General features: G+C 32.3%; 1 protein-coding gene across 1 annotated transcript; it reads right to left on the bottom strand.

Moving 5' to 3' along the window:
* Positions 1-521: 521 nt before the first annotated feature.
* Positions 522-25,638, bottom strand: LOC111707096 (Down syndrome cell adhesion molecule-like protein 1). The gene is made up of 20 exons (XM_023480095.1): positions 25,627-25,638; positions 24,648-24,703; positions 23,570-23,646; positions 23,161-23,234; positions 22,381-22,518; positions 21,020-21,103; positions 18,358-18,484; positions 18,252-18,254; positions 16,321-16,407; positions 16,174-16,264; positions 15,380-15,465; positions 12,467-12,546; positions 10,775-10,855; positions 10,188-10,252; positions 9,277-9,511; positions 7,243-7,309; positions 6,745-6,839; positions 4,006-4,105; positions 3,168-3,245; positions 522-1,209 (listed from the first exon to the last, which is right to left on the bottom strand). The coding sequence occupies exons 2-20, from the start codon at positions 24,666-24,668 to the stop codon at positions 1,023-1,025; spliced, it is 1,776 nt and encodes a 591-aa protein (XP_023335863.1). The 5' UTR covers positions 24,669-24,703; positions 25,627-25,638; the 3' UTR covers positions 522-1,022.

Genomic DNA, 25,638 nt, shown 5'->3' with positions numbered 1-25,638 from the left:
AGACTTCAGAAACGAGGACTGTATGTCATTTTTAAAGACTTTTTTCTTCTTTTTTTCCATTAACTAAGGCAAACTATTAAGTATATCAACTACAGGCTGTATTTAGCGCTAAATACAAATTTTACCGTTTAGCTCATAATATTTTATAATTTTCAGGTCGTAATTACAATCCTTCCTAGGTAAACCTGTTTATTAATATTAACAAAATTACAATAAAATACTGACCCATTGGCAATGGTAAATTCAGAAACTATTCTAAACTTCTGTTTGGCAAGTCATTTTCATGCAATATTCATATAAGTCTTAAAGGAACCGTTCACATATTTGGGTAATTTGAGGGTAAACTAATTAGCATATTAGCAATTTGGTATTAGTCTTACTTTTTGAGGACAACTGTGTCCGGAGAAAAAGCCGATTTTTTGCATTTAAACTATTTTATGCTTTTTGTCATAGTCATGGATTTTTAAAAATTTTCAAATATTAAATTAAACTGTAGTAACTATTCTAATAGTTAATTGTAAATATCTTTAATCTTTTTAAAGTAATTGCCTATTTTCAAAATATAACTTAATTTAAACATTTGACGAATTGAAACGTTTTCCCAGCAATCCCTAGGAATCCCCGAGTTGGAATCTAGAAACCGGTTTGACGAAGAGAGAAGGTCGTCTTTGTGTAAAGGTGTTAAATCATGTTTGAACACGATACACGTTATTTCTTGCTAATTCTAAGATAAAAAGTTTTTATGTTTTATTATAATATGATAATTTGAGATTTTATTGGGCTATTGTTACTGATAAAACGTTTACATAGTGTCTATGCAAAGGTGTCATAATCATACCTTTGCGCTGGAATTCTAAACGATAAATCGGCTATTTCTCTGGCCATAGTTATCTTTGAATAGTAAGACTAATACCAATGAATAGCTATTTGGCTTTTAAGTTTACCATGAAATTATCCAAAAAAGTGGTCGGGCCCTTTAAAATCATTTGGAATGGAATTGAATTTGTTTTTATCAACTAGTGCTAAACTTTAATTACAAATTTCTCCTCTAGATGTCTCTGGTTGGCGGTGTTCCAACTGTTTTGGTGGGAAATTCCCGCGGGTTTTACAATGTCTTGTTCACGGATTTTCTCGAGTTGATTTCTGATTTGAGCTTGCAGGGTAGTAAACTCGGTTATATCACGATCACATTCAGGTTCAGTGAGTTCCCTGAAATGAACGAATATAATTTTTATAATTATAAATGATAAATTTTACTAAAATGGATTCAATGATAAACCCTTGGGCTACGCCTTCGGGTTAATCATCGAATCGGGGGATTAAATTTTTATTAGTTCTAATTTAGCTTAAGGTTAATGATGCTTTTCATAAAATGTTCATGGCTTTGTCTGTGGCTTTCTAATATCAAACGCAAAAACGGCATAATTGTTAAAAATTTTTGACGTTTAAAGACGACTTCTACATTTGACATGTCTAAAACAAGATTAAATTTTGCAATACAGGTTATTCACTGTGCTGTGGGACCCCTACAACTATGAAATAGGAAGACGACTGTTCGACTCAAGTTATAATTCTATATAGTCCATTGAGACTGAAAGACAATATTTCCACCTCAAAAACTGAAATGTCGTCTTCCATTTCCACATTTTTAATGTCCCACTGTAGTCTGTAGCATCAGAACCGATATTAGTTCTACCTTAAATAGTTTCACATCTTTTATATCTTTTATATGAGGTATCTTTATAATTGTACTTGTGCTAAAGTGAATCAACTTAACCCCCTTTATTTTTTTACGAACTCTCCCTTTAAAGGGACTGTAAGCGTAGTTTCAAGTTGCCCTCCTTTCAAAGATGTCAATGCCTGAATCCCAGCAGTAGCCTACCAACCGTAATCTGATCTAAAATGTGAAAGAAAACGTTTTTTTTCTGATTTGAAAAGTGTTAAATTCAGATATTTCTCCATTGCTTCTAATGAGCAAGAAATGCGAAAGTCACGTTCACAGAGAAACCGCAGATGAAAATAAACATTTTTAAGGAAGAAAACCATGGATATATAATTCCTACTTGATGAGACAAAGCTTTCAAGGGTACCATTGTGAATCGGGTGTTGTCATCTTTGCATAGAGGATCACTTGAAATTAAGCTTACAGTCCCTTTTTAATTAAAAAGTATTGATTGAAGTTGGATAAGTTTGATATGTTTTATTTCCATTGATTTCATTGCAGAGTAGTCTAGAATCCAATGCAATCAATTAATCAAATGTCACATTTATAATTTATTGGTTTATTGAAATTCAAATCAAATAACATTCTGTCACAGGGATAAAGCGTGGGCGGCCAAATAGGGAAATTAATAAATTGACAAATATTTAAATAATCAATTTTGAAAACTATTATCTCTTCCTGGGGGGGGGGGCGTATTATTAACTATTTAAAAAGCCCTCCACAAATGAATTTAAATTCTATCGTTCTATATTTCTTAGAAATCATTTTTTTCATGTCCCTTAGTTTCTATTTTAGCTTTTAAATGAAGCTGAAAAAATGTGTGAGGCAATTAAGTATATTTGTAAATTTTTTCTGATATTTTTACCAAGATAATTTTGAATTTAAAAAGCTGTTTTCTAAGGACCAAAATATTAATTTTGTTGGACAAGAAATAGACAGTTTTGTAAACGAGGGGGAGGGGGGTTGCAGGGGAGGTTGCGTTACAATCTGGTAACAGAAACATCGGATTGAATTTTTTGTTTTCAAAATGTAGAAATAATCATGAAATGATGATAAAATAATTTAAATGAACTAATAGCATTTAAATATATTTAAAACAGAGAAACGTATGCAAAGGGTTCTCAAAAATTCTTTAAAATTCTTATAAATTCTTTAAAATTCTCATAAATTCTTTAAAATCCTTATAAATTAAAAATTCTTAACGATTAAAAAACTAAAAAAAACTAAATTTGTCTTTAAAAAACAATGAATGAATGATTGAAAAAAGCGTACACGCCCATCTCTAGTAGAAGAACATTGAGCTTTTTTTACACCCACGAAATTTAGAAAAGTTAAAAGAGTTAAAGAAAATCAATCAATTGATTTTTCATGCATTGTTTCATTTTTAAGGTACAAGCCTTCCAAGGAACTTTTTCCATAAAGAGACATAACAAATGTTAAGAACCTGCTGTCTGTTGATAGCCTGGTAAATGTTGATATTTGATTATCCATATCCTCCAGGGAAGACTGGGATCTGCATCTCCTAATCAATCAATTAATCAGTAAATCAATCAATCAATCAATCAATCATCAATCAATAAATATATCAATTAATCAATAAATAAAAATAAGAATAAATATAAAAAAGTTAAAGGTAAAAATATAAAAATTGTAGATAAACATAAAATATTATATATAAATAACAATCCAAGTGCCCGGCGTTGCCCATGGAAATAAAAAAATTGAATTAAAAAAATTATTTTAAAAAAGAATTTATTAGCCTATGTTACCCCCAGGCACACATGGTTCCCTCAAAAAATGTCAATCAATTTAGTTCAGCGGTTTGTCCAGCTATAGCTAAGCTAACATAAACACATATATATATACAAGCATATATTTATGAGCTAAGAGCCTAATTATATAGATATAACTAAATTGTTGATATTAACAAATTAAAGATATCAAAGATTTAAAGTTGTGCAAAATTTCAGATATTGATAATAATACAATAATATACTTTTACAGAATAATAATGTATGATGTTTAGCCAAAAACAAAACATAATTAAGGTTAATATACAATGCAAATTGTAAATTTAATAATTTTGTTCTGATTTACATGCAGATAATAAATCAGCTCTCCTTTTCAGTAATGCATTAATTGAATATTGATATTGATATTGATATTGATATTGATATTGATATTGATATAGATATTGATATTGATATTGATATTGATATTGATATTGATATTGATATTGATATTGATATTGATATTGATATTGATATTGATATAGAACTAACCTTGCCTGTTTAGATCGTTTATTTCTCCTTGTAAGCCTGGCTTGCTGTTTGATAATCTCAACTGCAGATTCTGTGCTAGAGTCAGATAACAGGTCAGAAGCTGAAACAATTTGAAATTTAAATTTATTTCTATTTGTTTACTTTTTTTATTATTTTGACTATTTCTATTTCTAAAGTATGGTTTTTTCATACTTTAGAAATTGTTTGCTCTATGAGCAAGGTTGTATAATAAGGTTAGATGGACACTCTAAACCCTCATATGACGTCACTGCTTATCTTAAAGATTAATAAATGTTGCAGCTCACAAAATATAAACGAAATCTTAAATAGAAAACCTGAATCAGAATTGCATCTTGTAAGCAAGATCAATATGTGTTAAATGTGATGATTGTTAGTTTAGTATCAACTTGATAATTGAGCGTTTGACGTTTATTGGATAGAACCAGGAATCAAAAATATGTATTACTAATCAATGATTGCTTCAAATTAATAATTATATAATATATATATATATATATATATAGTTATATAATATGGTGCTTAAGTGATTCTTCCAATTATTTATTTATTTCCAATTATTTTCCATAATTTATTTTCAAAGAAAGTTAAACTAAATTTAGTTAAAATAAAAGATGTCACTTTCTATACTGAAAGGGATTGTGAGCGTATATATAATGATGGCAACCTTTATCTGTTGTGAATTGGGCATTGCAATCTTTACATGGAGGGTCACTTGAAATTACTTTACATTCCAATTAAACTAAATTAAGCTTTTATTCAATTTTCAATTTTCTGATTATCACAATTTCTGAACCTGATGTTTTTCACTTTTCACTTTTGATTTTTGATATTTTAAATCAAGATCCAATTGTCAAAGTTTGAATACTCATACTCAGTTCAACTACCTTACATAGCCGGTCTGTTCCTTAGATCGAATTTAAAACAATTGACCCGAGCAAATTTTTCTATTTCAAGTTTTGTACATAACTCATGCCTAGTCTTACACATTTTTATTATTGCAATTTTATATTTTTAAAGAAAAAAATATCAAATGTATAAGGTGTGTGTGGGTTTATGTTTATATATTTACTCTGTAAGCTGTACTGTATATTTAGAAATATTTGTATTTTCAGTAAAATAACTTTTATGTTTTTGTATCAGACTAGCACAGAATTTATATTCTTAACACACTTTACCTTTTTCTATCTATCTATCTATCTATCTATCTATCTATCTATCTATCTATCTATCTATCTATCTATCTATCTATCTATCTATCTATCTATCTATCTATCTATCTATCTATCTATCTAAATATTTCTACTGTAGCCTACATGTAGTCCCAATTCAAGGACTATATGTTATACTGTTATTCCTCTCTGAAGTTCTGATTCGACCGATAGTTTTGAGCCCCAGGGGGGGGGGGGGGCAAAACTACTGTATATACAGGGAGTTTTTCTAGTAGGTACAATGTCAAAAATGGGTGGGTACTGGGTAAAAAATGTTGCTCCTTAAATGCCGTTTTAACCTCCAAAGTATGCCCAATATTGAAAAATGTACTTGGTCTCTTTTCCTAGGGTTTAAAAAAAAATTCAAACAACTCTTTTTATCATTCTTAAAAATCCTCAATCATTTAAAATTAACAATTTATTCTTTTCTGTTGTTTAACCCTATCTCTGCTGGGGTACTTGAAAACCAGGATATGCGGGGGGGGGTCAATTTGACCCCCCCTCCTCTAAATCCCATGTTTGATGTCCAAATATGACAAATGATACATCATTGGAAAGCTCTTGTGCTCTACTTTTAGAATCTGCAAAAAAATTTGCAAATTTGCAAAAATTTAATTTTTCATGGCAAAATCCAGATATATAGTAAAAATGTTTGCAAAAAAAATTTGTCCAAAGAATGAAAAATTATACATTTTTGAAAAGCCCTTGACCATGCCATTTTAAATATGCAAAAAATTTTGCAAAATTTTAAATAAACTGATTTTTAATAAAAAAAACTAAAAATGTGCAAATTTCCTTTGATAGGTTGTTTGCAACAAATTTGCAATTTTTTTTCGCAAAACTTGTGCAATTCGTTTCCTTTTGTCAAAGGCTTTCCAAACAGCTAAATTTTATCAAAATCTGACAAGTGGAATTGGGTTAAAACAAAGATTTAGTTTGTTACAGGAAAAAGCAGTCATTCAGGCAGTGTGCCTGAGGACTCAGGCAGTTAGTATTAAAGCCCGGTTTTAGGCCTAAAGGGAGGGCTTTGGGTATGTAGGAAAAGTCAGAAAATTTCAACAGCATCAGACCAATACTTTTTGAGTTATGTAAAAAAAACTACAGGGGGGGGTCTAATTGACCCCCCCCCCAGCAGGAATAGGGTTAAAATGTTAAAATAAAATTATAATTTTTTTGAAAATATTTAAAAACAAAGACCGAGCACATTTTCGAATTTAAAACCTACTTTTAAGGTTAAAACGGCATTTTAGAGAAAAATGTTTTTCAAAGACCCCCATTATTAGGCATTAAACCTACTAGGATTACTTTTTAGAATAATAAAAGTTGGATAAAAAGCGTAAATGCAATTTTTTCAGAGGCACCCCATCCCATGCATATATATATTTTTCTGTTGTGTAAAATTTCGAATTGATTAAAAGTGTAGAATTCACAATTTCAAAGAAGGAAATATATTTCGATTTTTTTTTCATTATCAGTAATCCTTAAGAATGAGAAGCTAGTTTTGTTTTACCTTCTCTACTGCTATATCTCCTGGATCGTCTAAGGGTAGCAAATTTGTTCAACGTATTCTCTTCCGTAGAATCTGTCTCAGAACACATGGAGAATCTGGAGTTTTAGATTTTTACAAATTGGAATCCTTTTTCACAAAATCAAATTTTCGAATCCCTATATCTTTGCAACCAGATGGTGAAACATTTTGATATTTTAAACGTAGAAAATTGAATCTAACTTAACAGTATTCATGGTTTGAAATATTCAAAGTTTCCGACGTTATGTTGTATAGATATGTATAAGGATTAGAAAATCAGAGTTTGTGGCAAAGACTCGATTCCTTTGGGAACTATGGTAAGTAAAACATCTTTTTGGTATTTAAATTCAAGAATTTAGGATTTTGAATTAAAAGATAAGCTATATGGGAAAGTTATCAAAGAATAAAATTAAAATTGGGATGAATTTGTGGATGATCAAGTAAGTAAATGAAATAAATGAATGAATAAATGAATTTAACCTCTGCGTATTCCTGCCAAGGGTTTGAGTATGAGTAGGATGCAGTTGCCGGGATATGCTGCTGATCTCTAAAATTATTATTTTTATTATTTAAATAATATAACTAGCTTGGGAATCCAGCTTGGCCCAGGGGAGTCATAGTTAGTACCATCGTTGAACTTTACGATTGGAGCTATTTTTGGACCCACATAGCTTAGCATCCAGACTAAGAACATTCCCGTGGGTCTCCCGAGTCTCCAATCAAAATTTGAGGCAAATCAGTCCAGGGGTTCCTGAGTTATGATCGGACAAACAAACAAACAAGCAGAGATTACATCTTAATGTATATATATAATAAAAATTATTTCTAGATTCAAAACTAAATTATTTAACACTATATTATCGATTAAAGGATGCCAAAGTGAGGATATAAAGTATATGTTTTAAAAAAATGAAAAAAACCAGAATTGATCTTAAATGGACTGTGGTTGACATTAAAGCGATCGTTAAGTTAAAGATAGGCAAACTCAATTTAAACCTTTATCTCATTACTATTTTGGAAGATATCGGTGTTTTCTAGATTGGAAAGTGTTTAATTCTGACAATTTACTTCACTGCAGAAATAAAAAAAAATCACTTTACCATTAAAAATAAAAAAATTTTCAAAGAGAAGATGTTGGATATATCTTGCAGTGCTGGTCAACCAAAGCTTTAAAGTCTCTAGTGTGTTTTTAAACATTTGCAACTTACAGGGTGTCCAAAAAACGGAACTTAAGACATTGTAGGACTCAACTTGGTTCAACTTTTAAAATTTGTACATTTTTGAATCGTTTTAACATTTGCGAAAACCAAAAAGAGGTTGTTATCACTAAAATAAAGGAAGTATTAACTGTTTGAAGTTTGCCATTTTTTGGGACACCATGTCTGTGAAATTATTTTGTCTTAGTTAAAGTGTAAATTTAAAGCGTAGTTGGTAGTGATCCTTTATTTATAGAATGGCATGCCCGATTCACAACAGTACACTTTATATACCGCATTGTCTGATTATCAATCCTGCAGATGTACATCTTATGTGCACTCTTTGAAGGAAAGGGTGCACTAACAAGGAAAGTCTCTTTAAGAATACTTGTATTATTACTCACCTAAACTAATAGGGATTTGCCATTCTCTGTTGTGCGCAAATGCCCCGCAAAACTCCAAAACAGAGAGAGGGGGACTGAATTTTGTAGATCCAGAAAAATAATCAAATTAGTATTTAGGGTTAGGGTTAGGTTAGGTTAAGACACTTTCTGGGCCAGCGCTGCGGCTAGGACAGGCTAGGGGGCCGAGCGCTGAGGCCACATGTCTTATATTTAAGACCCAACCAGCTGCCAGTTTCTACGCAGGCATCCCACAGATATTATTTTTCTGGATCTACAAAATTCAATCCCCCTCTCTCCGCCCCGGAACTCCACAGGGCACCCGCGCACAACAGAATATGGCAAATGCCAAACTAATTGGGTCTGTAGGGCCCCTGATGTAAGGATATTTGTATTATTAATCATCTAAACTAATTGGGTCTGTAGGGCCCTGATGTAAGGATATTTGTATTATTATTCATCTAAACTAATTGGGTCTGTTGGGCCCCTGATGTAAGGATATTTGTTTTATCACTCACCTAAACGAATTGGGTCTGTAGGGCCCCTGAAGTAAGGATATTTGTTTTATCACTCACCTAAACTAATTGGGTTTGTAGGGCCCCTGATGTAAGGATATTTGTATTATTACTCACCTAAACTAATTGGGTCTGTAGGGCCCCTGATGTAAGGATATTTGTTTTATCACTCACCTAAACTAATTGGGTCTGTAGGGCCCCTGATGTAAGGATATTTGTATTATTACTCACCTAAACTAATTGGGTCTGTTGGGCCCCTGATGTAAGGATATTTGTTTTATCACTCACCTAAACGAATTGGGTCTGTAGGGCCCCTGATGTAAGGATATTTGTATTATTACTCATCTAAACTAAATGGGTCTGTAGGGCCCCTGATGTAAGGATATTTGTTTTATCACTCACCTAAACTAATTGGGTCTGTAGGGCCCCTGATGTTGTTTAAATTAAACCCCGCCAAGTGAACACTATTAGGTCTAGACAGCAATGTTTTAGTTGTATCAGGGGTCCGAACAAACGACTGAATGGAGTCTGGAGTTCTTATAAAAGTTTGAGACGAGTCAGGGGTCCTGATCAGAGATTTGGTCGAATCAAGGGTCCGACCAAAAGTTTGGAAAAGAGGAGATGAATAATCAACATCCTAGTTCCAGGAATACAATATTTCAGTCTGATAAAACTAAAGTTAAATTAAAGCATTGTTTTCATTAAATTTTCTGGTAAGTTTGCATTAACTCACATGAGTTGACTCCTGAGCTGGGAACTCTTGTATGGTGAATATCTGGAGATCAATGCTTGATCTCTATATTTAGATAATCTGCAGATTATCTAATCTTTATCTAATTTCTAATTGTACTTTGAAGGGATAACTAAAATCAAAAGTTCACACTGTCGATATCAAGATTTAGGATTATCAAAAACAAAAGTTCACAGCTCTGATAAAACATTTTATGTTTTATAAATATGATTTTTTTATTTACAATTCGTTTTATATTATAGTTTTTCCTTTTATAAGTTTAAATAAAACCACATCAAGTAATATATACATCCTTATGTAAGTACAAGAAATTAATCGAGTTTTTGTCACACTCTGATTTTCTTATCCCAATGCATTTCAATGTCAGAGACCTTAGATATTTCAAACTATGAATAATTTTAGATCAAATAATAATTGTTTGAAATATCAAAGGTTAACACCATCAGGTTGCAAAGATATAGGGATTTGAAAATCAGAATTTGTGGCTAAAACTCAGTTGGACAATAGATTAAATTTAAGAAAAGCACCATGAAATTATGTGGTTAAAAAGTTATTGTATTTCCTTGTCGGGTGGCTGTACATTTGGAGATCTGTACACGGCATATGGCACAGCATTGTACGGGGTTCCTAAAGGAACATAAGATATTTAATAAAAAAATTATAAATAAGTCCAACATAAAAACATTTAATGATTAGAACATTTCTAATTCTCAGAAATAATCCTTATTCTTATACAAAGTTTAGTTATAAATAATCTGAGAGATGCTTGACTTAGGCTCAGTGATATGAGTAATTCAGGTTTGATCTAAAAATGTTGCTTTACATGACGATAATTTGAAGATCTTGCTGAGTTGCTAGTTTTTAATTAGTTTTTTGCACATATTTTTGCACACATTTTTGCACATATTTTTGCACATATTTTTGCACATATTTTTGCACATATTTTTGCACATATTTTTGCACATATTTTTGCACATATTTTTGCACATATTTTTACACATATTTTTGCACATATTTTTTAAGAGTGTTCATATTTGGCATTGTTTAAAAAGGGAAATATTTGGAATGAACATTACTATGTGCTTTAGTTGATCTAAACAGGTTTCCAGCTTCCAAGTCATTCAAGTGTAAAGTCTGATCAATTGTTACCTGTACTTGCATCTATTCTCTGATTGGATTCAGCCTTCCTTATTCTTTGTATCGTTAGTGGGGTATACACATGTACATTTCCTGAATAGAGGAGTATACACATGTATAGTTCCTGAATAGAGGAATATACACATGTACATTTCCTGAATAGAGGAGTATTATTCATTTTCTGAACCACAGGAATTGAATCTTTGACACAAACTTCGATTCTCTAATCCATATGTCTTAATTGCAACCCAATGTCGTAGACCTTAGATATTTTAAACTATAAATTCTGTTAGATCAAATAATCTATGTTGAAATATCAAAGGTTTACATCATCAGGTTGCATTAGAATATTTGAGTTTGTGTCAAAGACTCAATTCCTTTATGTAAATACATTTGTACTGTTCCGTAAAAATGTGTATCCATACATATATAATATATATATACAATTCATTGCCATAAGATGATGTACACTCCAGTAAACACCTACGGACAGGGTTACCTGTAAAGGATGAAATTTTACTGACGACCAGTAACTCTATAAATTTTATGATCTGAAGGTTCAATTTCATTGTACACCTTGAACATAACTTTAAAATATACACTGACTCCTTTGACAAAGAAGGAGACAAGTTCAAGAAACCACTAATGTCTGAGAATGTAATTTTCATACAGTACACTCTCCAGTAGTATCATCCTTTGTGCGTACTGCGTAACCCCGTATGTTTAATGTAAATTTTATAAATAGAAACTCTTGTTCCCACAAAATATACAATTGCAGATGTGTTATTAAAGAAATACAAGGCTTTATTTTGTTTTAGTTCAAAGCTATAAACTATCAATCAAATTCTTCTTGAAAACCTAAAGAAGCTTAAAAAACGGCAATATCTTCAACATTATTGAATATGAATATGAAAATATGACTGCAATCCCTTTAAACATTCCGATATGAACGGTATATGTACTGTACCTGTACATATAGTGTACATAAACTGTATTGTACCTGTTAGTATATTGTATATGTACTGTACATAAACTGTACTGTACCCGTGGGTATATTGTATATGTACTGTACATAAACTGTATGACACCTTTTGGTATATTGTATATGTTTTGTACATAAACTGTACTGTACCCGTGGATATATTGTATATGTGCTGTACATAAACTGTATTGTAGCTGTTGGTATATTGTATATGTACTGTACATAAACTGTATTGTACCTGTTGGTATATTGTATATGTACTGTACATAAACTGTACTGTACCTGTTGGTATATTGTATATGTACTATACATAAACTGTACCGTACCTGTTGGTAAATTGTATATGTACTGTACATAAACTGTACTGTACATGTTGGTATATTGTATGTGTACTGTACATAAACTGTACTGTACCTGTTGGTATATTGTATGTGTACTGTACATAAACTGTATTGTAGCTGTTGGTATATTGTATATGTACTATACATAAACTGTACTGTACCTGTTGGTATATTGTATGTGTACTGTACATAAACTGTACTGTACCTGTGGGTATATTGTATATGTACTGTACATGAACTGTACTGTACCTGTGGGTATATTGTATATGTACTGTACATAAACTGTACTGTACCTGTGGGTATATTGTGTATGTACTGTACATGAACTGTACTGAACCTGTGGGTATATTGTATGTGTACTGTACATAAACTGTACTGTACCTGTTGGTATATCAGATAATGATTTAACTGAATACTGGTTCAGTGTTGGTGTATACCCAGGATAGGAAACAAACTGTCGTCTAAAATAATAAAAAAATACTTTTAGATAGAATAATAAAAAAATAAAAATTGATCATGTTATGTTATGGGTAACCCTACCCATAAAGGATGAAACTTTAAAGACGATTTCACAGAATTTATCTATTTATTTCCTTATATTAATGTTGGCCTGCATATTTCAGGGCTATTAATTTAACTTGAATTAAAAATAAAAAGCAGTTTCTTAAGAATTATCAAAAAAACTTAGGACTCTCGCGAGAACCTTCGAGATATAGAGAACATTTGAATCCAAATATTTTATAGCACGTCGTGCCAAAATAATAGTGTTGTAATTTTGTGTACTTGTCTTATTTCAAAGGCTCTTTTAAATCAAATAAGCTTTGAAACAAAGCAGAAGTCAGAATATAAAGTTTATTTCAATTTTATTTTCATTTCAATTGAAAAAAAAATATATTGGAAATATCATAAATTTTTTGGAGAAAATCTGGGAACTAATCAAAACTTTATAGTATATGTGCTATGTACAGATAATTTAACTTTATAGCAAGATGATTACTTTATAGCACGTTTATTATGTAATTCACGTTGAAGTGAGTAAGTATGATAAAGAACACTTATAGTTTCATCAAATTTTATTAAACAAGTCCAATTTTCAATTCTGGGTTTAAAATAGATAGACATCGTTATACATAAATTGTTTGTTAGTTTATAAAGATTGGTGGACTCAAGGTACTGATGCAAGGAAAAGTTGATTGCGGTTGTGTATACTCAGCGTAAATATTGATTTGAAACCAGTTCTCTCTGGGCGGAATTTGTGAACAAGGATAGATGAATCAGTGTTCGTCTAGTATCCGAGTAGAATTAAAGCATTTAATTTTGATAATTTTGATAATTCACATAATAGTTTCCTATGACCAGAATATTTCATTGATTATTTTTGTGAAAATGGATTCCATGTCAAGCTGTAGAATCCGTCTTGTGTTTACTTTTCCACCCAAAGACAGTACACTGCAGTACACAAAAAGCGCACACCTCTGAAATAAGTTTCCTTGCATTACTACCTTGGTTGAACTCAGATATTCATAAATGGGCATCTTTGTGTAGTTAATGGAAACCTTTTCTTCAGAGATTATATATTCATATCTTTTATATGTATTCACAATATCTTTATACTAAAGTACAGGAAAGTAACCTGAATAATTAACCTAAACAATTGTCTATCGTTCCTTACATTTAACTCGGTATGCTCCCCCCCTATCCCCAGAAATAACTATAGTTTACAATTTTGAAGGTTTTGATTGAATTTGAAAAACGTTGAATTACAGACTTGCGAAAAGCCTTTGACTGAAAGAATTATAAACGCCGATTCCATAATTTTTTATTTAAATGTAAATTGCACTCTGTAAAAGGCCAATAAAAATACAAAGACTTAATTAGTTGAACCATGTTTATTTGAATTCAGTTTATGAAGAATTTCTGCACACAGAAAAACACAGGTCCTATGCTTTTTATTAATTCTAAAAAATGTTTTGAAACTCATTTATCATAAATCCTATATCATAAGACGTAGCTAGAAATTGTTATCTATTCATGCTTTTTTTTTTTTTTTTTTTTTTGTCTGTTAAGCTGTATTTAATAAACGTCAAAACGGCTGAACCGATCAGGCCCAAACGCACATGACCCCTAGGCCACTTTACGGACCGTAACAAAAATTTTGACATCTAAAATTTTTGAAAATTACAAATTAAAACATAAAGTTTCGCGAAAATTTGAGAACGATTACAAATGGCGACTTTTAAAGAAACAGGGGCGCAAAGCAGCCTTAAAACTTTTGTTGTATTTAGAAAACGGTAACATATCAATCGTGTTTTTGTAACAATAAATCTTAGAACAATTTTCCATCTGACTTGGTTTAATGAATTCAGGGGAACTCTGTGCAACTCCATGGAACATACCAAATTAGAGGTATTAGGTACTTTTCCAAAGGCATTTTCCCAAGTAACAATTTCCCAAGTGGAAAATTCCCAAATGTCCAATTTCCCAAGCAGCAACTTCCCAAATGTGCAATTTCCCAAGCAACAACTTCCCAAATGTGCAATTTCCCAAGTGGCAACTTCCCAAATGTGCAATTTCCCAAGAGGCAACTTCCCAAATGTGCAATTTCCCAAGCTGCAACTTCCCAAAGGTTAGGTGCAATGGCCCTGTGAGGCACCGCATGCTGCCATGGGGGCGAGCACTGTGGATAGAATGGTCTAGCGGGCAGAGCGCCGCGGCTAGAACATACTGGGGGTGGGGGCGAGCGATGCGGCTAGGACAGTTGCCACTTGGGAAAATACCCCCATGGGAAGTTGCCACTTGGGAAAAATTCGTTGGGAAAGTATCTAACATCAAATTAAACAATCCTGTTAATCCTGTAATCCTGGTTCAATATTTCCTTTTATACTGCTGGCTGAGCGGTCATCTACGCAACATCATCTTTGAAACTCATGTTACTAAACCAGCTGGTTACCTCTTACAGACCAAGGGAAAGGAAGGAGAAGGGGGGCCGGGGGAGGGGGGTTACAGTAATTTTTAATTTTTCAACCTTATAAAGTTTTCAGTTTAAAGGGACTGGGGGAGCAATTTACATGTGGCTCTCCATTTACAGAGTGACAGAGTCCGAAACTTTTAAACCTTTTCGGAGCAAGGAGAAAAAAGATTGTATAATTAATTTTCTTAAATAAGCTGAATTGATAAAATTTTCAGAATTAAACATGTTTAAAAATAGTTAGATAGAGCTCGTCAGGTACTGTCATAAATCACTTTTTTTTTAAAAAGGGTCCTGTAAACATTTTAACATATTAAACACTCTACCTCTTAAAGCAGTATATTGAGAGGAGAAGGGCAGTAGAGACAATTATAATTGAGAGAATTATTGGTATAGCCAGGGAACCATCGACCTAAGGATAATCAATCAATCAATCAATTAATCAATCAGTATATAGAGAGGAGAATGGAAGTACCGACAATTATAACAGAGAGAATTTTTGGTATAGCCAGGAAGCCATCAATCTAAATACTCAATTAATCAATCAATCAAAACACCAATCAATCAGCCAATATAAAGGAGAAGGACAGTAGCGACAGTTATAATATAGAGTAATGTTTATATAGCCAAGAAGCCATCAATTCAAACACTATCAATAAATTAATCAATCTATAAATCAATAAATCAGTATATTGAGAGGAGAAGGGAAGTGGAGACAATTATAATAGATAGAATTATTGGCATAGGCAGGGAACCATCGACCTACGGATAATCAATAAATCAATCAATCAATTAGTATATAGAAAGGAGAATAGAACCATCAACCTAAATACAATGAATAAATCAATTGGCTAATCAATTAATCAATTAATCAATTAATAAATTTATAATTCTATTAATACATTCATTAATGAATCAATCAATCAATTTATCAATGAATCAATATGTTAATCATTCAATTAATCAACTAATAAATTAATCAATCAATTAACCAATCAATCAATTAATCAACCAATCAATCAATTAATCAATTCATTATTTAATCAATTAATCAATCAATCAAGATATCCATTACTCTATCAATCAAATTAATAAATAAATCAATCAAGCACATGCCCACCTGGTCTGTAATAGTCTGTTGAGTAGTTGATGACCAGGGAGGGAGAGTATGACCGGTCAATGTTAATGTTGCTACATGCCCGGTCACAAGCCTAGAGTACAAACATTTTTCTAATTCTGCAGTACGTTTAGATGTAAACAAACAAACCTGTTTCCAGCAGTGTTTTGAGCAGTTAGTTGAAGAATATAACGAGTTGATGGAGATAAATCTGATATAAGGACATCTTCTTCAGCANCATAATTTCAAATTGTTGAAATCCATGCAAGATGATGAATCAGTTCTCAGAGCCTGGTCTGTCGGAGGTCGATGTAAATTCATAAGGAAGTCAAATCCTGAGAAGATCATGACAGCTGTCATTCCCTTCTCTACACCTAGTGGTCCCTTGTCACCAGGGATGTAGTGAATCCTTGCTCCCAACCGCCACCCTCTATATTGCGTCTCTCCAGCTCCCTTCCTCCGTTGTCCACCTTCAGCTTCTTGCTCTATAGATCCTTTTTATCCCTGCTCCATATTTTACCGCAGCTGATCCTGGTTCCATTTTTCTTCTTAGTTTACTAGTAGCTATTCTTGATCCTATGTTTGGAAGCAGTAGCTCCATAGTTCTAAAGCAGCAGCAGCTAGAGGGTTCTCCGTGTTCTTAGTAGCAGCTTCTAGGTTCAGTATAGTTCTCAAGCAGCAGCAACTACAGGGTTCTCTGTGTTCTTAGTAGCGGCTCCTAGTTTCAGTATAGTTCTCAAGCAGCAGCAGCTACAGGGTTCTCCGTGTTCTTAGTAGCAGCTCTTAGGTGCAGTATCTACACAGCAGCAGCACCAGGGCAAGGTTCTTTGTTTGTTGGTCAGCAGTTCCTTGATCCAGGAGCGTCTTAGCAACAGTTCCCAGTTTTCAGGTTTCATGGCCGATTACAAACCTTGAATTCTAGTACGTAATGTTTTTATACTCTCATCTCTTATTAAATTCCCAATTCATTACCCATCTATTTATGTTATCTTTCTGTTCGTTATTTCCTAACTTTTTTACTCTTTTACTTTGTTAAAAGACAAATGTTTATTCTTTTGCTTAGTCCTTTACTGAATTGATTTTGGTTTAACAATCTCATTCTTGTGTATGCTTTTTTATTGTTGCAGCCATCAGTTTCACTTCAAACCATTCCTAAACATTAATTTTTTTATATGCCTCACTTTTATTCTTTTTTTTTCAGTTTCCTGGACGACGGGAGTGATTGGTGGTGGCGGATTGACGTTTTTACCAGGATTTAATTATGATTAGTGATGATTTATTGCTTAGCTCATTAAACGATGATAGGAAATATAGTCTCACTGCAAACCTTTCAAATGATTTTAGTTTTACTGACAATAGTTTGAACCTGAAAGATAATCCTTATGATCATATTGATCTTAATTGTTCTTATTATGACTCTGTTAGTTTTGGGGAGAAATACTCGAACCATAAAGGTTCTTTAATTCTGAACTTTAATATTAGAAGCCTCTCGGCCAATTTCGGTGAATTTAGTGATTACATATATGAGTTGGAAAATCTGAATACTTTTTTTGATTTAATTGCCATCCAAGAGACTTGGCAGGTTCCTTATCCTGAATTGTTTACTCTTACGGGGTTCCAAAAACTTGTTGGCAAATTCAGATCTAATTATAAGGGTGGCGAAATATGTCTCTTTATACGCCAAGGTCTAAAATATATAATAATTGATCAATTCTCAATCTTTTCCGAGCATTGTTTTGAATCTCTTTGTATTGAAATTGAATACCCTACGGGTAAGAAAATTAACTTTATCTCTCTTTATAGGCCTCCGGGCAACCACCCGTTTTTATCGCAAACTAATCAACTAATTGAGTTTTTAGATATTTTTTCAAACCTCACCTCAGCTATAGCCAATTTAAATTCAGATTTTTTTATACTAACCGACAGTAATCTTGACCTCCTGAAAATTCCTTATAGTCCAAGAATTAAAGAATTTTTTGAAACTGCTCTTGGTAATGGTTTTCTAAATGTCATTACAAAGTCAACCCATTTTACTGATTCCAATTTCTCTCTGATTGATCAAATATTTACTAATATTAATGCTTCTAAGTTTGATGCTGGTGTTATTGTTAATCGTATCTCAGATCATTTCATGACATTCTCCGAAATACCTGTTAAGCGCGTAAGCATTTATTATTATTTAATTACCTGATATTACTAGAGAGTACCCTCCAAGTGTCCTGTGTAAGTTCCCTGTATTGTACAACAAAGTAATGTACAGTACAACCTCCATCTGGCCAGCCGTACAGGTGGAGTAGAATACTTGTACTGTTCACTGTACAGTACATAGATCAGTAATATTAAATAAAATAATCAAAAATATATGAAAGGGATGTAATTGAGTTTATCGGTTGAAATTGCTTCTTTTTACTGTGGTTTTTCCGTGTACTTTTGTTCCAAATTTTTTATATTACTTATGTGCTGTACTGTAGTGTACTGTACACTACTGTACTGTCTTGTACACTACTGTACCGTACTGCACACTACTGTACTGTACTGTACAGTACAGTACTGTACACTACAGTACAGCACATAAGAACTTAAGATTTCGCGAAATGGACAGTTTTGCTTTTAACTGTTTTCTGGTTGAGATTGATGCTGGAGTACAGAAGAATAAGAAATAAAGAATCTGAACCTCAATCATCAGAACTATTCTCCCTCAATAGATAAAACATGGCACAGTTCCAATTTACTGACCGAGAGAGAAGATGGCAAAAAATATACAATTTCAGGGTGATTTTGCCCCATGTTTTTATCACTAATAATGTTGTGTACACCAGCTTTTTCTTTAGCTATAATAGTCATTTTTGCATTATACTTTACACATGAAAAAATTGCAATTTGAAGGGCGTTTCTTGTGCCATGTTTTATAGCTAATAATGTTACATTCACCAGTTTTTCCTCTTGCTTGGGAGTCCTTTTTTGCGTAATGTTTTTAATAGTGCAAAAAAATGAAATTTCAGGGCGCTTCTTGCCCCCTGTTTTTATCATTAATTATGTTTCGTTCACCAATCTTTTCTCTAGCTTTGGAGTCCTTTTTTGCGTAATGTTTTTAATAGCGCAAAAAAATGAAATTTCAGGGCGCTTCTTGCCCCCTGTTTTTATCATTAATTATGTTTCGTTGACCAATCTTTTCTTTAGCTTGGGAGTCCTTTTTTGCGTAATGTTTTTAATAGTGCAAAAAAATGCAATTTCAGGGCGCTTCTTGCCCCTCAGATTTCCTCTTCTATATGGTCCTTACTTATTATATGTAAAGTAAGTTACTTAAAGATTGGACAGATTTGGTTCAGCTGTTTTCTTGCTTAATGGTATCAAACTAACAGAGAAAGAGAACGTCCAGCTAAAGTAAATTGTATTGGAGCTTGAAATCTGATATGTTTTCGACCATAACTTCTTTTATAAATAGCTCTTGAGAATATTAAAAATTATCTATATTTCTAATATATAACCGGATAAACTTGCTTTTCTCCTACTTTGCGTAAATAAGAACTAGAGGAGCTACTATGTCACAAAGTCGGACTAGAAATGTTCTACTCCTGTCTAGTTTGCAGTGAGAGAGAGAGAAAATATATAAAAAGAGAATAGAATATTTTATTATACAATTATACATTACACTAATGGTTTATAAAGCTCAAGTGTAAAGCAAAGGGATTAAACATGTTGAAGAAGGGATTAATAGACGTGAAGTGGGGTTTAAGGATAATTGTCTGTTGTTTAGAGGAGGAGGGATGGGGGGGGGGGCAGATTATTTTATATATTTTTTCTTTTGGTCCAGGTTACATTTGTCAAAGCCGAGACATTCTTGATAGATAGCTTGGTAGGCGCCAAGATGTAGGGGGGAGAGGGTGAATAATTTCTTAAAACTAATCATCCACTTTACAAATTAGGTTCACAGTAAACACTGCAAAAATAGATATAAGATGTCTCAAAGGAATTGAGTCTGTGACACAAACTCTGATTTTATAATCACCATATATCATGGCAACCCAATATCCATTAATATTTAAAAACTATGAATTTTACTTTGAAATAACAAAGGTTTACTCAATCAGGTTTGCGGTTAGAAAATGTGACTCAATTTCTTTTCACACAATTGTTTTTATTAGGGTTTAGTTTACATTCCTGTAAGTGAAATATTGACAATCTGACAATAAACTGCATTCGATTTGCAATCAGTAAACATTTTGCCATAACAATCTTTTTAAGAAGTTAGAATAAAAAACAAAACAAAAATAGGCTGAAGTCTAACAATTTTAGGAGTTTATATCGCGACCAATATAAGTTCAATCTGATGTTCTTGTCTCGCAAAATTAATATAAAACCATGTCAAAGTTATACAGAAACTCATATATATGTGATATGGCCGACGGAGCCACGTGACCAGATACAGAATGGCCATAGGTGAAAATTCTGGTCACATGATACTGACGGAGCCACCACATGACCAGATACTGCACTGTCATTGGTGGAAATTCTGGTCCTGCTTAGACGTAACAACTATATTATCAATTATATCTATTGAAAATGAAAAATTATTAAATTCAAATTATAATTGAGCGTACCTAAGCTGTTAAGGCACCTCTAGGTTATTGGCATTTTCAGATTAGTTGCGTATTTACTTAATACGATATGTTTTTGACTTTGATTCCTATACCACATCTCACATAAAAATGATCGAGTTTTGGTATCTTACATTATACATCTATACATTATTATATCAATTTCTCGAGACAGTGACATTGATGCATTTCAGATACAATTGTTAATAATTTACTTACATGGATTTAAAGCCTACTTATAGTTGGTGTACCTGAGAGCATACTATTTAGATCCGGTATTCCCGGAACTGAACCTTGGGTCGAGGAAGTCAGGGTTGCGCTGGGTTTACTTCGTCCTAGGAAAATCAAGAATAGAGATGGGGATCATTTTTTGTTAAGGACCAACAATTTTCATAACGAGCAAAATTTGTTTTTGAAAGATGGTGTCGTTCATAAAAATTAAAGAAGAATGAACGATCAAATTGGTTGTTTAGTAAAATTCAAGAAAAGATTGCTTTTTAAAAACAAACGAAAAAAATAGTACCAAACAGTTTGAAATCGTTAACGACGTTCACTTTTTATGCATTGGTCAGATCATTCGTTCAAAAACTTGAAGAAGCAATTACTGAACTAACAAATGTTTGAAAACTAATTTTTTTTTACTGAAAATACAGTTTTTTTTCTAAACGTATAATTGAAAAATCGATTCTTTGTCAAGCAAAATCATTTGAGATTTTGTTTAAGTTATTTACTGGTCTTAAATCCACCGGGCTCTTACATTAACAATACTATGCTCCTCTCCTAGCAACAATTTCAGTGTTTAAATTATGCTTTATTAGTAGCCATTTTTCGTCGTAATTTAAAAATACACATCACTTTGCAGAATTTTTTATAAACATTAAAACATTAATGGATTTCGAAAATTTCAAAAAAAACTTTCTGGCAGATTTTTTCTATTTTAACCACCCATAACCCCAATGTGAGTTACCAACAAAATTATTGGATTAAAGTCTACCTGTATTAATTTTTTTGCATTTTTATTTTTAAATTTCAATTATTTTTTTTAAATTCTTTAAATAGTTATATGATATCAGATAAAAATATTTTTACTTTTCTACATTTTTTTCTCTTCATTTTCTTCTTGTTTGTACATCTTCAAAATTATATTTCGGCTAATTTAAAAAAAAAAAAAATGTATGACATCCTTGCAGTTTATCCTTGCTGCAAACTTTAGAACCAAGTTAAGATGCCTTCTTTCTATTTCTACCTACCTGTAATAAATAAAGGAAAGTCTAAATGCAATTATTGGAGGAAAGTCTACCTGTAATATTGGAGGAAAGTCTACCTGTAATATTGGAGAAAAGTCTACCTGTAATATTGGAGGAAAGTCTACTTGTAATATTGTAGGAAAGTCTACCTGTAATATTGGAGGAAAGTCTACCCATAATATTGGAGGAAAGTCTACCTGTAATATTGGAGGAAAGTCTACCTGTAATTTTGGAGGAAAGTCTTCCTGTAATATTGTAGGAAAGTCTACCTGTAATATTAAAGGAAATTCTACCTGTAATATTGTAGAAAAGTCTACCTTTTAATATTTATGAAAGTTTACCTGAACTAATGAAGGAAAGTCTACCTGCAATATTGTGCGCCACCAGATTGACGAGGAAGGTTGACCCGCATGGTAGATCTTGAAGCGTAAAAGTCAAAAGATCATAATCCAGGGATATTTCAGTCCAGTCAGATCCAACCATCTTATAGTTTAAAAAGTAACCTGAAAAAGGTTTAATATATAACCAGAGCTGAAAACTTTAGTATGGTGAATACCAAGATTAATGCCTAAACTCCTGGGTTTACTAAACCCAAGGTTATTTTAAAACGCATTCGATATCTAAGACAGAAGTTAAAAATCAGCGTGTCATGTTAAGATGTACTCTTTAACTTTTGAAACCCCGGTTTTGATTTCTGGTTTTGATGGTTTATGATTCCCCTAACAGAGGGAAGTTAAGGTAGTTAACGTTCCTTGGGACAGTTATGTAAAATAATCAACCGCTCTGCAAAGTTTACAAAAAAAAAATTGGACATTTTCATAAGAGATAAGATTGTGTACAACCACTTTTTCGGAAAATTGAACATTTGGTGGAATTCCCTTAACTTCCCTGTAAAGTAGTTGTAAATAGTTAAAATGAGTGTTATAAAATTGGCAAAAAAAAAACTCTGCAGCAATGGCAAGGGGATGTCGGGAAAAAATCTTTTCTTTTTCAGATTTAGTGTAACATGATGGCTGATGCACGAACAACAAGAAAAAATGGAAATTTAGAAAAACAGAGATGTCAAAATACTTTCAGCTGATATAATCTAATTATAGAATTTTGTTAAAATAAAAATTTTAAAAAAATTAATATGTTTAAAAAACCTTGAATGAGAGCTCCACCATTATGAGGAAGATGCCAGGAAATTGTTATAGAATCCAGGTCACTACTCTCTAACCTAAACATTAAGTTTAATTTTTAACTTTTTCACAATATTGCGAATATTCCGAATTAATTAATTCTAATTACAATTAACTATTATTTCCCTATATCTTTGCTACCCAGAGTAGTAGACCTTAGATATTTTAAACTATAAATTCTTTATAACGATTTGAAAATTTGAGTTTGTGGCAAAGAGTCAATGCCTATAAACTACAAAAATTGTTTTGGTTTAGTTTATACTCTAGAAAATCTCGAATTCCAATTTTTCAAAGTTACACTTTCAACAATTTTAATTTCAAAATAATTCGATTTAAAAAAAATATTTTTTGGATTTTGAGTTTGAAAAATTACCTTATTGTTGGAGCATTAGGGGCAGCTACAATATCTATAGAATAATGAATTCTATCCTCGCCAAACTCATTCTCAACCTACAACAAGGAAAGTGATTACTCGCCAAACTGGTTTGCAATCTACAAGGCAAGTGATTACTCTCCAAACTGGTTTCTACAATTAAGTAACTGATAACTCTCCAAACTGGATTTCAACCTACAACAAAGCAATAGATTACTCGCCAAACTGGTTTTCAACCTAAAACAAAGCAACAGCTGATTACTCCCCAAACTGATTTTCAACCTACAGCAAATCAACTTAATAAAATGTTATAAGAAGATTGTTGCATTTCAACTGATATATATATATATGGGCAACATTTTGTAGTTTAATTTAGTAATGTAATGGTAAGAAAACTGTAAAAAAGGTAGTCCATAAGGGTGGAGCATTAAAGATGATTGCGAAAAAATCGATGGAATTGTTTAATATAAATACTCTCTGTGACTAGTCTAATCAAGGGTGTAATGCAAGGAAAGTTAATTGCCTGTCGTGTATACTCTGCGTAAACATTGAAACCAGTTCTTTTTCGGCGGAATTTGTAAACAAGAATAGATGCATCAGTGTTCGTTTAGTATCCGAGGAGGTTAAAAACATTAAATTTTGATAATTTTGATAATTCACATAATAGTTTCCTATGACCAGAATAAGAATATTTCATTGATTTTTTTATGTGAAAGATGGATCCCATGTCAGGCTTTGACATCCGTCTTGTGTTTACATTACCACCCAGAGACAGTACACTGCAGTACAAAAGATGTGTACACTTCTGAAATAACTTTCCTTGCATTACATCCTTGGGTCTAATGATCTGTCAATGAAGTTTAACTCTGGCAAATGTAAAGAGATGCATGTTGGTAGGAGAAATAATCATTTCACTATGCTTTTAAAAACAGTTTTGACGAGCATAAAAATGCAGCCAGGGATCCAGAATGATAAATGATGACCTGACCCGCCATTTCATTCTTGCATGATGAAGGACCTTGGCGGAGAAACTATCAACATATCAACAAGGAATTATGAATGAAGAAAGAATATCTACCTGGCATGTTATTCTATCCATGTATTCAGATATACTTCTTATGATCAGACTTCCATCTAGACAATATATATTTTTCAGCAAGACTTTAGACGCAATTACAAGTAACCCTCTATTTTTATTTTGTCATGTCCGATACACAACGGTATCCTGGACACCTTTGAAAGATCAAGTCTAATTGAGATATCTTTGTTTTTGTCTAAACTTGAATTTTTATTTATTTTTCATTGTGGTTTCTCTTTAAAAGCGACTCGATCCTGGGTTTCAGTCGAGTAAATAGTTGACAGAACTAATCACTTTTAATGGTAGAAAACTGACGATATCTTTCACATTTATGATCAAATCAAGGTTTAAAAGTTACGTTACATTATATAGGAAAAGTTCCACTTTAAATGGAGTCACATGATCCTTAGTTTCAGTAGAAGTAAATATTTCCATTTACTGTTCCCGCCGATATAAGGATGTATCTCTAATTGGATAATGAGCTAGATAGAAAGATAGACGTTACCGCCATGCAATTCCTATTGGTTAGGAATAGACACAAAACACATGGCTGAACCCTGATTGGATCAGGCGCTAATGGACTCGGCATACTAGAGTGCAAATTGTGGAAGATATAAATTCTACGTTTTTTGAAGTTTATCTTATACGTTACTGAGAATCCGAATACTCAATACTTGTTCCATGTAAAATGTTCAATGAAAACCGGATTTCAAGTTGTCTCAGGAACATCTTTGAGACTTAGCGTTCCTAATCGTAACAAATTTGACATCAGGAGGGATTCGGAATGGATGAACAATCCATTTTAATTTTATTATTTATTAAAAGTTTTTTTGTAAATTTTGAAAGAATTTTAAAGGTTCTTAAAATATTTTGATATTGAAACAAACGAGGTGTGTATACTATTCGAATTATATAACAGTCAAATGTGTAACACAACCCCTTCTGCCTTACGTACATAAAGTGTACATAATTTCTTTACCTGGTTGTACAA

Source organism: Eurytemora carolleeae, unplaced genomic scaffold (genome assembly GCF_000591075.1).
Source record: "Eurytemora carolleeae unplaced genomic scaffold, Eaff_2.0 scaffold630, whole genome shotgun sequence".
Lineage (NCBI taxonomy): Eukaryota > Metazoa > Arthropoda > Copepoda > Calanoida > Temoridae > Eurytemora > Eurytemora carolleeae.
Note: the sequence above shows the minus strand (reverse complement) of the source record. Positions and strands in the feature narration are given on the sequence as shown.